This window comes from Podarcis liolepis, assembly GCF_965112155.1.
Source record: "Podarcis liolepis genome assembly, chromosome: 7".
NCBI lineage: Eukaryota > Metazoa > Chordata > Lepidosauria > Squamata > Lacertidae > Podarcis > Podarcis liolepis.
In genome coordinates this window covers 63,908,341-63,925,312 of record NC_139561.1, presented here as the reverse complement: position 1 = coordinate 63,925,312, position 16,972 = coordinate 63,908,341, and the positions used below count along the sequence as shown (strand labels likewise).

The window sequence follows — 16,972 nt, the reverse complement described above, 5'->3', positions numbered from 1 at the left end:
CAGAGCACTGTTTTAATCTGTATCACAATACAGAGCGCATGTGAATGTTCGTACAAGATACGGAGCAAACGAGGACCATCTGTAGACTGAACATGCCTTCTTTTATATTGGCACTCTAAACCTGGAAAATAGCAGAATTAAGAATTGTTTTTGAAAACTGTCTTTCTTTAGTAAGTGGGCTAGTGTGTTTAGAGGCAAGTATTTTATTTCTGCTAGGAATCACTAGGACATTAAGTATTCAGGGAGAAAATGAGAAAACATCACATTCAACCAGGAATTAAAAACAATTTTTAAAGTTAGCATTTGTTTGAAAAGAATTTGATTCCATCTTTTCTGATAACACCCTTTATATAGCTGAAGTTCTACAAGTGGTCTCATGTCTTTATGATATTTTGCTGTTGGAACTGTTCGCTTATTTGTGTGATGGGGTCAATTGCATTCCTTGGTGGGCTGCTTAATTTCTCAATGGAAATGCTTGCTTCACTTCCAGCAGGCAGAATAAAAATTCTGCCAGTCCCAGTTTTGATTTGGATTGGTTCTGTTTATGATGTGAAATAAGGCTTTACAAGCAAATTATAATCTGTAGCTTGAATGCACCTCACTTAGCCATTTGTAGAAGAATGGCCTCACGATTAATTAAAGCAAATGCTAGTTATATTTAATAAAATTAAATTAAAAGCTGCGCTGTAAGACTTCTGTTCTGCCTCTTTTGATGGACAGTCACACCTTCCCCCAAGAGTAGCTTATGTTGAAAGTGTAGTTTGTAAATGGCATTAATATTGAGTAATGCAGGCAGAGCTTTATGACTTCTCTTAGTAATAGTTCTTCTTTAGCATTTATTCTTGCAATGAATAGTTTGCGGAGCTTTCTTTTGTTCCCAGATCCCACCTGGCTAGTCCTCTGCATGGTGAAGCCTTCCAGCCAAGAAAAGACATTTAACCAGCCTGATGCTGTAGAGAAATGAAATGCATATTAAGAAAAGTTTAGTTTTAATTGGTTTCAAATAATGCTTCAATATGCTTTTAACTATTCAGACGCTTGCAGTAGAGTGTGAGTGTGTGTGTTTAATGCTATTCTGAAAGTCTTTGCATCCAAACAAGTGAGAACTCTTTCCTGGGCCATTAGGTTAAAGATGCTCACTAAAACGCTTGACAGACTGATTTAACTTTAAAGAAAGTAACTGTCCAAAGTCCCCAGGATCAAATAGTTTTAATACTGTACTAGAGCTTTGAGATTGAGCTTTTATTGATAAGTCATACTTGGGAAGCAAATGTAAGCATGTAATTTACAGAAAAGGCAGATTACTTCAACTCTAGCTTTAGTAGATTCTGCAATATGCAGTTGGTGTGAACTCATGCTTTTAGAACTGAATGATTTCATACCTGCTGAGAAGTTTCATCACCTAGTGTTTGTACAGTGTGGTGGTGGATGGCTCCCAAGTTCTCAGAATAACTTTATTTTGCATTTAAATTTTTGTTTGCTATGACCCCATAATGTTGCTGGATGCTACTATTCAAGTATATTCAAGATATCTACTTTGACCTTCGGGTTAGCTAATGTGCAGTGAGAAATCATAGTTTATAATGAAATTATTTTAGAATGATGTATCATTTTACTGTTGTTAGCCGCTCTGAGCCCGGCTTCGGCTGGGGAGGGCGGGATATAAATAAAATTTATTATTATTATTATTATTATTATTATTATTATTATTATTATTATTATTATTATTATTGAAGTATTGTGTTCCATTGCTGTGCACCTAGTCCTCTGATACATGCTTATTCTAGAGCAGGGTCATCCAACTTTTCACACCAAGTGGGCCACAAGAGTACTTCATCGTGGAACCTCTGGGCTTCATACTGCTTTGTTGTGTGGGGGGGATGGGGAGTGAGGCCAAAATTTGATGCCTCTGAGGTGCTGGGATTAGTATGGAGATCACCTTGACATGTTTTCCCTTTTACTTGCTTAATATACTGTGCTTATCTGTGAAAAGAAGAGACAAAAATATTTTTTACCAGTCTAGCAGCCAGGCCTCTAGGATTTAGCTGAGCTAAGACAGGGAATGAGGATATTGTTGGTGCACACCTGATATGTGTTCCTAAGGATGTCAAACTGAGTCTGCCTGGCCTTCAGGAAATGATAATGAGGCAGAGCTACAGTAGCATCTTGCTCTTGGTAGCATCAAATACTATTTTACTGAAAGTGCCACAAGCCACATAGGTGCAACTCCTTGTCTAAGAGCAGGTCTGAACACAGTCATTGTGCAATTGAGACAGATGATTTGAGGAGGAAAATTAAGGCTATACTCCACCAACACCATTTGTTTTCACTAGACTTCCATACCACGAGATGCTCAATCTGTATTTAATTACATTTTTATACCACTTTCAGGCAAAATTCTCCAGTTTGTAGTAGTAAAATACAGTCAGGTATGTAACTTAAACAGACAGTAACTCCATATACAGTGGTACCTCGGGTTACATTACCTTCAGGTAACATAATTTCGAGTTACGAACACGGCAAACCCAGAAGTGTATACTTCCGGGTTTCGCCCCACGCACATGCGCAGAAGCACTCTTTGCGCGTGCACAAAAGCGCTCTATCGCACCGCGTGTTTGTGCAGAAGTGGTGCCTCTGGATACGGACTTTTCGGGGTAAGTACGGACCCCCGGGATGAATTAAGTTCGTATCCGGAGGGTCCACTGTATAGTATAAATAAGGAAAACTTTAAGAAACAAAACTTCAGCTTAAGTCCTATATCAATAAAATTGTTTTCCCACCTTGTATTCTGAATTCCCTTTTCACTCAGCTTCATGATGGTCCTACCTGATGTGTTGGTAAGTGGTTTGTTGTAAAAGGGAGGCAATACATTCTAGGTGGAGCTGCCCTTGAGATTGGCTGCAACTAGTGCAAAATGCAGCAGCTTGACTGCTCACAGAGCAGACAATCACCACCATGTCATGCCACTGCTAAATAATAATAATAATAATAATAATAATAATAATAATAATAATAATTTATTATTCATCTGGCTGAGTTTCCCCAGCCACTCTGGGCAGCTTCCAATCAAGTGTTAAAAACAATACAGCATTAAATATTAAAAACTTCCCTGAACAGGGCTGCCTTCAGATGTCTTTTAAAGATAGGATAGCTGCTTATTTCCTTCACATCTGAAGGAAGGCGCCACTACCGAGAAGGCCCTCTGTCTGGTTCCCTATAACCTCACTTCTCGCAATGAGGGAACTGCCAGAAGGCCCTCTGTGCTGGATCTCAAACAGTTGCATTGCCTGCCAATTAACTGTGAAGCTAAGTTCATGGTGTTTGTTATGTGCACAAAGCCCTATTTAGTCTGGGACCAGGATACCTCAGAGACTGTTTCACCCTCATATACCCAATTGATTCTGTGCTTTGCAGATCATCTGTCTCATGCAGATATAATTTCAGCAAGAGGTTTGTTTCATATGATATAGGAATTAGGCCTTTAGCATGGTGGCACCTACCTTTGGAGCTTCCATTACTTATCAGACATGCACTATTCGATTGTCTTTTCAGCATCTATTGCAGACCTTCCTCTTAAATGCACTAGTCTTTTAAGTGGCTAAGCCAGTCTGTATCTGTATTGGATTTGAAATGGTTTGTATATATGGAATTGTTCTGAATTGTTTTCATTGATGTTTCTACACAAAAATTGCCTTGAGATACTTTGAGGAAAGTTTACTATAAGTGGAATAACATAAATAAATAAACAAAACTTTATTGGCAGTACTGGTAATGCAGAGATGCGCCTTTGAAAACCTCACTCCCACTGAGAAGCATTCCCCATGATGTGTAGGGCCATGTCAATCGCTACACAGAAACAAACTGTTGTTTAAGCCATCAAATATATACTCAACATGAAGCCACAGCCAAACTCATGAATCTGATATATGTGCATTCTCAAACACATTCCCACTGTACCACGTTGTGTACCCTTACAATCTTGAAGTATCCACCTAAGACTACATAATGTGTGAAAAAATCCTAAGGCTGGAAAATAACTCATCATAATATTTTATTTTTACTCTGCTCAGCCAAAAAATCTCATTGAGTAGTTTTTCCTAAGATCAGTAATAAAGCTATATAGGAAAATAAGCAGAGGGGAGGGGGGAGATCAATAACGTTTTGCCCTCAGTTCAAGTATCCATAAAAACTTCATTTGATTTTTTGCACTGTGATTGGGAATTTCTTTGCAATGAGATGGGCAGTTTTTTCTTCTGTTATTGCATTAAACTTGGGAAGAAAGTTCAATGTAACTTATTATTTCTCTACAAAGACTTATGTTTTCAGTGGCCTAAGACAACAGTGATTTTTAACAGGATAAGATGCAGCCACAAGGTCACTGTGTTGTAATTGTTGCCATCACCAGTCAGAGGAGTTGCAGTAACAAGAAATGTTCGCTAGAATATGTAAAGAACTGAATTGTTCTCAGCTTTGCATAAGGAAATTAAGAGTGTTGGAAAGTACAGGGGCGTAGCATTTCTCTTGTAGCAGTTAAACACACGCAGCAAGCTGTCATTTTGAGTTCTTTTTATTAAAATTTTATTTGGCACTGAGGAAGAAGCAATAACCATTCTCTCCCATCTTATGCACACTCTTAAAACTTTGTTTTGTTCTGACATTGTAATTCAATGAAGCTTCTTTTAGATAATTGCTCTGTAATGACTTGGTTAAATGCTGAAAATATTAAAATGGGCTGAAATGTAGTGTTTTTCTTACTTTCTCTCTTAGTGCCATACTGTTTTAAAATTATATATATATTGTTTCCCTAGGGAGGTGGTAGATTCAATGGTGCAGCATTTTAAAGTGACAATATTTGGGGACCGCAGACCTGTTTATGATGGTAAAAGAAGCCTTTATACAGCCAATCCGCTCCCCGTTGCAACAACTGGGGTAAGATAGTTTGTCCTTCCATAAGTTCTAATTGTTTGTAAGATAAATGAAATCTTTTCTGAAAATGTTAAGGTTTTATTGATTGTTACTGTACGTTGCAACCACTTTGTGTGGTATTTTTACAAAGAATGGCAGGTCTTGGAGGACCTTACAATCTAAATCTGGGCGATGGGAGAAATGACAGACAGGATGAGGGGGAAGGGGAGGAGTGGAAATTAATGGGTTGAGTATGCACAAATGCAGTTGAGTTTATTTTAGTTGGGATTGAGGACTAAATAGTTGAGTTTTTGTGTATGAAATTGACAAGGTTTACAAGTTAGTTGGACACATTTCCGCTGGACACAGTCTTGCAACACAAATGGTCAGTCTGGTGTGGGTGAGATACATTGAGTGTGCATGCACCTCCAGTCTGCAACATCATAGCCACTAGATGCAGTTCTTAATTTCACTGTGAGCTCTGGCATATCCTGGGAAACAGGCAGAACTGTGTTCTCTGAGGGCCAAACTACATTGCATTTGAAATATGTGATAACATGTCACAACAAAAGAGCAGCCATACTGGAGGGAAAAGTTCAGGTTTGTGACTGCGGCAAGGTGGGGTTAAACACGTCCTCCCATGCTGTGGTCTGAATAAAGAATTCTCCCTCAAGGACATTAGCAGTAGCTGCTGTTGTGGCCACTTACAGCTTCCTTTCTGAAGCAAATGGTTTCAGCTTTTATTAAATCTGTTGCTTGGGAGGAAAGGGTTAAACCTTGGTGGTCCTGATCTCTCTGCCAACATTGTGGGTTTTTGTTATTGTTGTTTTTAACATGAAATGTAATCGCACACTTAATGTATTGTCTAGTTTGGCCATAAGACAGTGTTGGAGATCCAATGACCCACCAGATGTTGGGCTCCAACTACACTCATCTCTATCCATTGCCCATGCTTGCTGAGACTGATGGAGTTGGGAGTCCAAAAATATCTGGGTGCCACAGGATCCCCTGCCCTTGCCACAGTAGACTGGGTTGGATACATTTAGAGATTCCCATGACAGCTGCTGTGTCAAGCATCTGATGCAGGATCTGATTACAGTGGTACCTCTGGTTACGAACTTAATTCCTTCCGGAGGTCCGTTCTTAAGCTGAAACCGTTCTTATCCTGAGCCGCACTTTCACTAATGGGGCCTCCTGCTGCATCCTGGGGCAAAGTTCGCAACCAGGAGCAGCTACTTCCGGGTTAGCGGAGCTCTTACCTGAAGCTTTCATAACCAGAAACGTTCATAACCAGAGGTACCACTGTCGTGCTGATGTGTTTGATTTTCTAACTTCACTGGTGATGAGAGGTAAAAGGATTAAAGGCACTAACATTAGGCCTTGATTTTCTGGTTTCCCATTTCCGTATGTTGAATTAATCTGGAATACCATTTCATTGTCATTCACATAGATGCCTAGCATTTCTTCAGTCTTCTATTTGCTAAAATAGGTTTAAATCCTTCAGTACAGTTTGGCCAGAGGAAGAAAAAGAGTAACACTTGCAGTTAAATTACTTACTTTAGGATTATTCTTCTCTGTATCCTCTCCTATGGCTTTTTCCCTTAACAGGTTGATTTGGATGTAACATTGCCTGGAGAAGGTGGTAAAGATCGTCCCTTCAAGGTGTCAATAAAGTTTGTTTCCCGGGTGAGCTGGCACTTGCTGCATGAGGTTCTGACAGGACGAACCTTGCCTGAACCTCTGGAATTAGACAAGCCAATCAGCACTAACCCTGTTCATGCTGTTGATGTGGTGCTACGACACTTACCCTCCATGAAGTAGGTTCCCTGTCATTCTCTGAACACATTATCTATCCTTTTAAAGTTGATCTTTATGAATGGATCTCTTTACACTCCTATGCACATTTTTCAGGGTAAGGGAGAGAAAGGGTTCATCCACATTTTGCATTAGTGATATGAGTAAAGGTTTCTCAGTTTTGTCCACTGAGCACATTGCTACTTCTAGACATGTACATAATTCTTCTGGAAGACCAATGGTTAATTGGAAAGCCTTTTCACAATGAGGTCGTTCAGAAGTGATCAAGGACATAAGTTGCTCGTGTTGGCAATTGGCAGGCAGTAAGATAATGGCCACAACAGAGCAGTAAAAGAATACCAATCACACTATGACAGTTTTTTGCTTGTCTAATCTACTAAGACTACTGTGGAACCACATTTGTATGTTTTATAGCAACTTTCTGTGTATGTATGCTTTCAGAAGTCTGCTATTATTTACTTTTTCTTTAAATTTTGTTGAATCTTTTCATCATACAGTACAATAAAAAACTAATCTAAATAGAAAAAGAAAAAGAAAGGAAGAGCAAAGGAAGTACTAAGTCCTATCTCAAAGGAAAATTTTAATCCTTGTCTCACACAGAAGGAGGTGGACCCTTCCAGCTCTTACCTTGGAGCTTCTCTTCTCCCAGCTTCCCACCTTGGGATATCTTTCCTTCCCCACTTCTCACACAGGGCCCTTCATCAACCATCCATCACCTTCATGTGTGTCCAATTCCCTTAGTAACCCAGATTAGAGGACACCAAAATAAGCAAAACAGAAACAAAAGCAAAGCAAGGAAAAAAAGAAGAAAAAGAAGCAGGAAGATAAAAATAATAAAAGAGATAGAAATAAAAAGGGCTCCATCTGTCAGGTATATCATTTAAGGATTATTCAAAATATTCACAGTATTCACTCCAGGGTAGTATCCAGTTGTTCCTCTTTCTGCTAGGCAATATTTTCCCAGTCTTCAGACTTCTCAAGTTCATTCATTTTTCCCTTCCACACAAAAAGTCTAAAAGGGGTTCTCCAATTATTATTATCATCAGTACATGTCCACAATAGTCTTCCTTCAGTTTAGCACAACAACTTTACTTCCAATGCTGAAGAACAAGAACTTTTCATCTTTATTCACACAGGACTCTCTCCACTGTGGTCATATATTGAAACAGTAATCCATAGTTATTTCCTTATTGTATATTCATTAATTCACACCCAGTTCTATATCTTCTGATCCCATTTCTATGGCTGTGATTTTCCATCCTAATTTAGGGGTGGGATCTTTGCAGTTCTGCTTCCCCCCCCCCCCAGAAGATTTGCCAGAGGCTTGGTAGCTTTTTCTTCTAAATTCATTCCAAATTGTACACAGAACCCTTTCTCAGCTCTAGCTGCCAACTCAGAACAATCTCTCAGTCCATGGTTTCATTCCACTTTTCCAACATTCATAAGTCCACTGCTTGACTGTTTTACTTCTCTATGCACCTGTGTGAAGGTCCTCTCCATTTCATCATCTACTGTCTCCACCTTTACCATTCCACTCTCCTGTTGTGACAGTACTTTATCAATATTGTTCTCCAAAGGTTCTGTGTCTTTTTTAACCTCATCTTCCCCATGTCCATTTTCATTCACCATCTTATCCACCTCAGCTCTTACCTCTTTTAGTTGCTCATCCAATAATTGCTGCACAATGCCAGTGGTCAGTGGGGTGTCCAACAGTGTTTTACCATACTGAATGTTCTTGGTCTTATTAACAACTTAATCTCCACCTTAAGATCTTACAATCTCTGCCTTAAAAGCTTGACTTGCCTGTCTCCTTATCAGAGCCCATTCTTTTCTCACAGTAGCATAGACAAGCTAGTTTCACTTTGCAACCAGCACTTTCATCAAAGGGATGGAAAGTTTAAAATAAAATAAAATGATAATCAGAACAGCCCTTGGCCATTTATAATCTTTCTTAGCCGTAAAAAATCAAAACATGCTTTTTGTTTTTGCTATTATTTTCTGATGGAATTCTCAGAGGGGAAAAAAGATGAAGTCAAATAACTTTTGTATACTCTTAATTTTTATTCTATTTTTCACCGAGGAACCCCAAATATAACAAATATGCAAACTTCAAGTCATAAAACCAAATAAAGCCATGTGTTAAAGCTACCCCTTGCTGGTTGTGGATTTTAGAGGGATCTCCCAGCAAATATTTAACACAAAATTGGGCTGACTACCTGGTAGTTTAGTCAATAAAGGGTTAATTATTTATTGAAGAGCTCCTGCGTAAAAATTGCAAAACAAAAGAACAACTTCTGTTGGTCCCACCTTCTGGTACTGTAATTAAAAGGACAAAATTTTGAGGAAAGAGTAACAGAAGCATATCTACTCCTAAGTAATTGAGAAGGCAACACATTAAAGCTGCTCCAAATGTCCTAGGTTATCCTCCTTGTCATTGTATTTTGAATCCAGCTTGGGAAGTTGGAGAGTCCCTCATTTACCAACATATTTTGTTGCCTTCCAGCTTCAGCAAATCATTCCTATGATTTCAGCGGGCCCAGTAATATCCTGGATCAAGCTTGAAGCATGAGACTCCCGTTTTTAACCCCAAATGAGGTTGACAGGGAAGTGTCTATCCAACCCTTTCACATGAAAAGTGTGGAATAGATGCTGTAAAAAAATAGTCTCCACACTCTGACCTTTAATCCCACTTCCCTACCTATTGCAATTTCAGACCCAAGATAAATATGTAAATATATCTGAATATATCTGTGTATCTGAAGAAGTGTGCATGCACACGAAAGCTCATACCAAGAACTAACTTAGTTGGTCTTTAAGGTGCTACTGGAAGGAATTTTTCTTATTTTGACTATGTAAATATATGTTACTGTTTCAAAAGCAGGACCTTGCAAGACTGTTTATTTTCATAATAACTTCTGCCACTTATGGAATTGCAACTCTTGGAACATTTAAAAGATTCATTCCTAGATTGGCTATGCACCCACCATCTAAATATTTAGCTACAGCAGTAACATAACCTCTTCTTTATATAGGTATACACCTGTAGGCCGCTCATTTTTCTCTGCTCCAGAAGGCTATGATCATCCCTTGGGAGGTGGCAGGGAAGTATGGTTTGGATTCCATCAGTCTGTTCGACCTGCAATGTGGAAAATGATGCTGAATATTGATGGTAAGCCAGTTCTCTGAGAGCATGGAGAAGTATGTTGTCTCTACAAACGGCTGTTGTATCGGAGTATGAAATAGTATACATATATCGCTGTAAAATTTGATAACTAATCAAAATAGTTAACATGCAAATTGTCTTGTTCTATATATTGTTCCTGCCAGCTTTTCTCCTTTGTAGATGGTGTAAAGTGTGCTGCAAATATTTTCCTTCATAATGTTTTGAATTATAGAAACACTTAAGCCCAAGAATCCAAGAGCATATGATAGAAATATTGTCTGCTAAATAGAGTAACAAGGTAGATGGGAAAGCAGGCATTACTAATAAAAGCCATGCCTTTCATCAGGCAGTGATAGGTGCATAAGCAAAATCACATTGACAGAACTTGAGTTGGTTAGTTACTAACAGGTCACTGACTTTGGTATGATTTGATGGGGGAAGGCGTCTTAACACTGAAATTATTTGTAATACTTGCAGTTCTGAAGAATGCCCCCCTCCCAGTTTCTGACATGAAGGTGCTTTGCTTTTAATCTTATGGCTAGAATAGACAAGGTTTAAAAGTTGTAAGCAACATACTAATTCATATTTAGGTTAAAATGCCTGTGTGAATGTTGTATTTGAGGAGTAAAACTGTTAGCGCAGGATAACTTCATTCTGTAATGTGGTTTGAAGAGGAAACCTGGTCCACTGAAACTTCTTAATTGTTGCCCATCCAGGACTAAGTACTTATAAAATGTTTTCTAATTGGTGTAGCAAGTTTGGTTACCATGGTGACAAGCTGCAGCAGGTTGAGGTTTTTGGGGGGATGCACACAAGCTATTTGTGTTCATTCAGTTAATCAGCATCTGTAGGCGTCGGCTAGCATGCGTCATGTGAAGTTGGCGGGCTGCTGGTGGTGACGCATGTCTGAAGAATGTTTTGTTATATTTGTATGGGGACATTCTGTTTGGTGCACTTGAGGCCTGGGAACCTCAAAAACGCCTCGTTAACTGTTTCACAGTCTAGTAATTCTGCTGTATGGAAAGCATTTGAAACGTATTGCCTTGCATTCACGCACACACAGCATGGCAAAGGTGGCAACAAATTCATCCCTAAGTTAAGTAAGCCTTTATAATCCAGCAAAGTCTCAAATACCCCTAAATGCTTTTTGAGTGATGTTTTGCAGTGACATCATGTTTAAAATATGGAAGAAAAAAATAATTTTGGACGCTTGCAGTTGTATTATCATATTGCAATTGAGTAATTTATTTGAAGCGCTAAACATTCCTGAAGTCCTCCCAGTTGTGAAAACTCATTCAGGACCTTGAAACTTTATTGAGGTGTCATGATCTTACGAAGATCATTGAAACAGGACCTTATCTGCAAACCTGTCTCCTCTCAGCTGCTTTGAGCATTCTTCAATACAATAGTCATTTGTTTTGCGCCATATGGTTGTTTGTAAGCTTTGTAATTATAATGATATTTCGTCTATTGTTAACTTCTTCTTGCTAATATATTGCTGTTTACAGCCCAGTGCCTTTCAGCATTTTTTAAATGGTTGTTGTATAGAATTGTGCCCTTATATGTGAATTTGAGTGCCTGCTATTTCCCCTCCCCCGAAACTAGATTAATGGCATTTTTTTGGACTTGCTTTGGAGATCTTATTAGTTTGGGAAAAACTTCAGGCTTCAGTCTAACTTGCAAGTTTAACGTTTTGTGCAAGAATGAAAATATGGATGCCGGGTGTTCTATTTCTTCGTGGGTAGAAGGAGAACTTAGGCTGGTTGAAATTTGACAGAGTGATATAGGAGTAAATGTGCATAATTATTTGTGTAACTTACTATGAGTTACTTTCTACTGTTTTGCTCACTTTGGTAGTCATGAGTTTATTGCCCTACATAAGATTAATTATTACTCGTTTTCAGTATGAACCCCCTAAATCAGTGTTTCCCAAAGTGGTTAATATTGCACCCCTAGTTTTTGTTTTTATTTATGTGGGCATGTACAAAGTGTACCTTCCTTGCCATTGAGAAACCTCTGTATTAATATATATTTTTACATTTGATGATTCCTGTTATTGGTGATTGATGATTAATAAATGTTGATTAAATATTGATATTTTTAAACTTTATTTCATTTACTTTCCTAAGAATTTGCAGGGTGGAAAGGATCAGTAAACTGAGAAGTTTGGGGAAACTTGCTCTAAATTCATGAGATAATAATTTTAATTAGAAAATGTACTACATGGCACTTTGTTGTCCCAAAGCATAGTGATGATTTTAATTATTTCTTCTTCAAATGTATACACAGAACTAATTATTGTGTACCAATGTTTTATTTTAGTCTTCAGAAAGAAGCCATTTCATTTGCTTTTTAAGCTTTGGAAAACTTCTACTTTTTTAACTGCTCTATTTTCTGCTCTTAGTTTCTGCCACTGCCTTCTACAAAGCACAACCTGTAATTCAGTTTATGTGTGAGGTTCTCGATATTCACAACATTGACGAACAGCCACGACCTCTGACTGATTCTCACCGGGTAAAATTCACCAAAGAGATAAAGGGTAAGTAGAAAATAGAGCACTGATCCATGTAGAGAAGCTTATAATGCTCTCAGAAGCCTTTCCTCTGCTCTTCCTGAACACTCCTAAGTTCATTTAAAATGCATATGATTCTTCATCTTTTGTGCTACTCATACACTAATTTGCATGAAATGTATGTTCTGGTAAGAGATTTGTATTCTGGAAAAGGTTGCCTTTATCCCAACCCCTGAGAATCATACAAAGAGGTCTCTAGTCCTCTTAACTGTGGAGACTAGAACATGGCTTGTCAAAAGGCCATACTGTCTAGGAGCATACTTCTTCAACATTGTATCTTTGTCTCATAACCGTTAGCCATTTTTGGCATCAATATTTGTTTCACATTTTCACTTAGTATTCCTTCAGCCACCACAGTGCTGCTGCTTGCCAAAATAAGATTCTCAGCATACAAACTGAACTGTTGGCACTAGTAAATGCACCTGTATAAGTTAGAAGCTCATGCTCTTCTGCTTCTGCATCCCTCCTCTGGCACAGCCATGAAGAGGTGATTTGAAAGCTTTGACTGATAGATTCATAAAATCATAGAATCATAGAGTTGGAAGAGACCCCCAAGGGTCATCTAGTCCAACCCCCTGCAATGCAGGAATCTCAACTAAAGCATCCAAGACAGATGGCCAACAGTCCTCTGTTTAAAAACCTCCAATGAGGAGGGTGGCTTCACCTCAATCACTGCACACAATGCTGCTAGAGGAAAGTGGTATAGTAGAGCCATTTTTGCCTGTAGTAGCATGCACTCGTGTTTATATGTCATGCTATTTTAGTCAAATGGCAGTTTGACAGTAAAGGTCCCAGAGCAAGCAGAGCAAGAATGCATTTATTATCTATTATTATGATGATTATTAAATTTGTATACCGTCCTTTATCCGAAGATCATAGGACGGTTCACAACATAAAAATACAAAATGAGAACACAAAATATATAATAAAACAAAAACAAGCCAATACTACCCCTAAAGACTTAGCTCACCAGATTTCGTTGGGACACACAATTACATATAAGAGTGAATGTATTTTGGTAATGTCATAGGTGCCAAGCCATGCAGTTTCCTGTACATTTGTACCTTCTTCTCCCGGTTACTTTATCAACATGAGATCAAGTCATGTGTATATGCTCGTGCAAAAGGGGCCCAATGGAAAGTTGACATTATCTGTCCAAAGGTCTATTGGACCCTCTTTCCCCCCAGACTCCCTTGCTTTGCATATGAAATGAGACATTCAAAGTAACCATTCTTTGTAGAATTGTTCCATAATAAGAAGCCTGATGGCATTCTTATTCTGCTGTACATTAATATGCATGTTCTGTTACAAAACGGCTTGTGCATGTACCATTTTGGGTGCAGCCATTCTGTGACATCAGTATTTCTCTTCCCCCTTTGTTTTCACATAGGTCTGAAGGTTGAAGTGACTCACTGTGGAACAATGAGACGAAAGTACCGTGTCTGTAACGTTACACGGAGACCTGCCAGTCATCAAACGTAAGCAAATGTTTTAAACAATTGACTGGAATGTTGCATACATGGCCACAGTAAAAATCCACCATCCAATTTTTCTAGAATTTGGAATGCATGACACTGTATTGGTTTTTTATTTACACACACACACACACACACACACACACACACATAACTTTATTGTGGTCCATAGACCCAAATTGCACAGTAATTCTTAAAAAAACATTGTTGCTGTTGTTTTCATTTTTGTATTATTCCCTTGTATTCATGGATGCACACACTGATTTGAAGCCACTTTGTGTCCTTCCTAAGAGATGCTCCTTAGAGGCCGGAGGACATTACCGGAACAACTCTTGGGTTGGGGCAATTGGCTAAAATGATTTAAATGGTTCTCATTTTGGTTCCTCTGTTTTGTTTTTGTTGGGTTGATGTTGGTTCCATTTCTGAGCACAATTCAAAGTGTTGGTGCTGACCTTTAAAGCCCTAAACAACCTCGGTCCTGTATACCTGAAGGAGCGTCTTCACCCCCATCGTTCAGCCCGGACACTGAGATCCAGCGCCGAGGGCCTTCTGGCGGTTCCCTCATTGTGAGAAGTGAGGTTACAGGGAACCAGACAGAGGGCCTTCTCGGTAGTGGCGCCCACCCTGTGGAACACCGTCCCTTCAGATATGAGGGAAATAAGTAGCTATCCTATCTTTAAAAGACATCTGAAGGCAGCCCTGTTTAGGGAAGTTTTTAATGTTTAATGCTGTATTGTTTTTAATACTTGATTGGGAGCCACCCAGAGTGGCTGGGGAAACTCAGCCAGATGGGCGGGGTATAAATAAATAAATTATTATTATTACTACTACTACTATTACTATTATTACTATTATTAAAATGTCTAGTTGGGGCTGGTGGTTATTTTAATTTGGGTATAAGTGTAATCTGTTCATTATTATTATTATTGGTTTCTATTGATTTATTGGTTTCTTTGTTGCTCATATAGGATATTTTGTTGTTTTTTAATGTTTGATGTTTTTATATATATTGTAAGCCACCCAGAGTGGCTGGGGAAACCCAGCCAGATGGGCGGGATATAAATTTTAAAAAGTTATTTATTATTATAAGACTGACATAAAATAATGTTGTGTAACTTCCAGAAAAATCACTTAATTTTTCCCCAGAAGGCAGTTAACTCCCTCAGTTCTCCTCTGATTAAAACTCAATTTCTCTTTTCAGTTTCCCATTGCAGTTAGAAAATGGTCAGACTGTGGAGAGAACAGTAGCACAGTACTTCAGAGAAAAATACAACCTGCAGCTGAAATATCCTCATCTTCCTTGTCTACAAGTGGGACAGGAGCAGAAACACACCTATCTGCCTCTTGAAGTAATTTATTCAGAACACTGTTACTTTGCATAGCCAAAAAGGATTTACCAGATGTTTTAATTGTGTGCAGTACAAGCAGTTTGCCAAACTTTTTATATAAAGGAAAGATTTTCTAGCTTATTTTTTAAAAAAGTTAAAGCTTCATGTATACATTTTAAGAAATACACCCATTCTCTACAGCCATGTCTGCCATCTAAGAATAACTCCATTTATCTGATGAAATGAGCTTTAGTACATGAAAGCTTATGCCATAATAAACAAGCTAGTTTTTAAGGTGCCCACAGGACTCTTTATTGTGTTCAGGGCATGTGTATGTGTGTATGTTACAAAACTAGCTTTCAAATATTTATTTATTTAAAAGCTTTGCATTTAAAAATATTTAAGTGGTTTATAAAAATACAGCATAAAAGCAATATAAAAACAGATAAAGCAATATAAAAACTGATATGCAAGTGTAAAAATGGAAAAAGCAAATCCAGTAACATCAAGATCTAATTTTATGGATCAAGGAATGTCTTGGCAAAAGGATATGTTGTTTACAAGACATCTGGGAGAGAAGGCATTCTAAAGGGAGGTGACAGTTATGGAATGCACCTGTTTTCAGGTCACCACCCAGGTTGATGCTCGGTAGGATTTGGTGCAATAAAATGCCCCCCTGCACACTGCATTAAATAATATTGCTGAAATGAGGAAAGTTTGGGGTAAGTAGGTTTTTGTGTGGAAGGATTGCAAGCTCTATTCACTTCAAGAACTGGCTCTGACTGGTGGATTACAATGAACATATGAAGCTACCTTATTCAGTCAGGTTGTTGGTTCATCTTGCCCAGTATCGTCTACTTTGACTGGTGGCTCCTCTTCAGAATTGCAAGCAAGAGGCTCTTTCCCAGCCTTGCTTCTTGTTAATCTTTCAGCTGGCAATGCTAGGGAATGAATCTGGAACCTTCTGTATGGAAGGTATGGGCTCCATCAACTTGTCATAAGAACATAAGAAGAGCCTGCTGAATCAGGACAGCAGCCCATTTAGTTCAACATCCTTTTCTCACTAAGGTAGAGAAGGTAGAGAAGCCTAAGGTAGGCCTGATGGCAGGATCTGGGCCCAATAGCACTCTTCCCACTTAGGATTCTCCGCTGTTGATGTTCAGAGGCATACCTCAACTTTCAGTGAAGGTAGAACATAACCATTGATAAACTTATTCAACATGAATTTGTCTAATCCTCTTTTAAAGCCATTCAGTTTCTCCTATGCTGAATCTTAGGAAGATTGATAACTTTAGGAAAGCTTTAGAAAAGCTAACTTTTGTAGAAACGTGTACTGCACTGAGGTTCTTACCACATAGGAACACTCACATTACTAGAAGACAGTTCTAAAATTGCTTTGGCAGGCAATATGCTAGCTTCATAAATGATTCCAACAAATTTGTTTAATGTACATCATTAGACTGACATGTTCCATTTTTGCAGGTTTGTAACATCGTGGCAGGCCAGCGATGTATCAAGAAACTAACAGACAATCAAACATCAACCATGATAAAAGCAACAGCAAGATCTGCGCCAGATAGACAAGAAGAAATCAGCAGATTGGTTAGTTTGCTTTTGAATCGGAAAGAGGACTTGTGTACCCTTGAATGTCTAATGAAGATAAAACACGGCCTTTCCTAGTTTATTCTTAAATCCCACAGCCTCCTTTTTGCCA

General features: G+C 38.5%; 1 protein-coding gene across 3 annotated transcripts in view; it reads left to right on the top strand.

Moving 5' to 3' along the window:
- Window positions 1-16,972, top strand: part of LOC310710733 (protein argonaute-3) — a 49,515-nt gene that overhangs the window by 14,560 nt on the left and 17,983 nt on the right. For all 3 annotated transcript variants that reach the window (XR_014528225.1, XM_083511787.1, XM_083511786.1), the window contains exons 3-9: window positions 4,809-4,929; window positions 6,514-6,722; window positions 9,753-9,889; window positions 12,288-12,422; window positions 13,846-13,933; window positions 15,132-15,279; window positions 16,741-16,860. Coding sequence is in view for 2 of the 3 variants with exons in the window: in XM_083511787.1 (XP_083367913.1) it covers window positions 4,809-4,929; window positions 6,514-6,722; window positions 9,753-9,889; window positions 12,288-12,422; window positions 13,846-13,933; window positions 15,132-15,279; window positions 16,741-16,860 (958 nt within the window). In the remaining variant the exon portion in view is untranslated. The remainder of the gene's footprint in view (window positions 1-4,808; window positions 4,930-6,513; window positions 6,723-9,752; window positions 9,890-12,287; window positions 12,423-13,845; window positions 13,934-15,131; window positions 15,280-16,740; window positions 16,861-16,972) is intronic.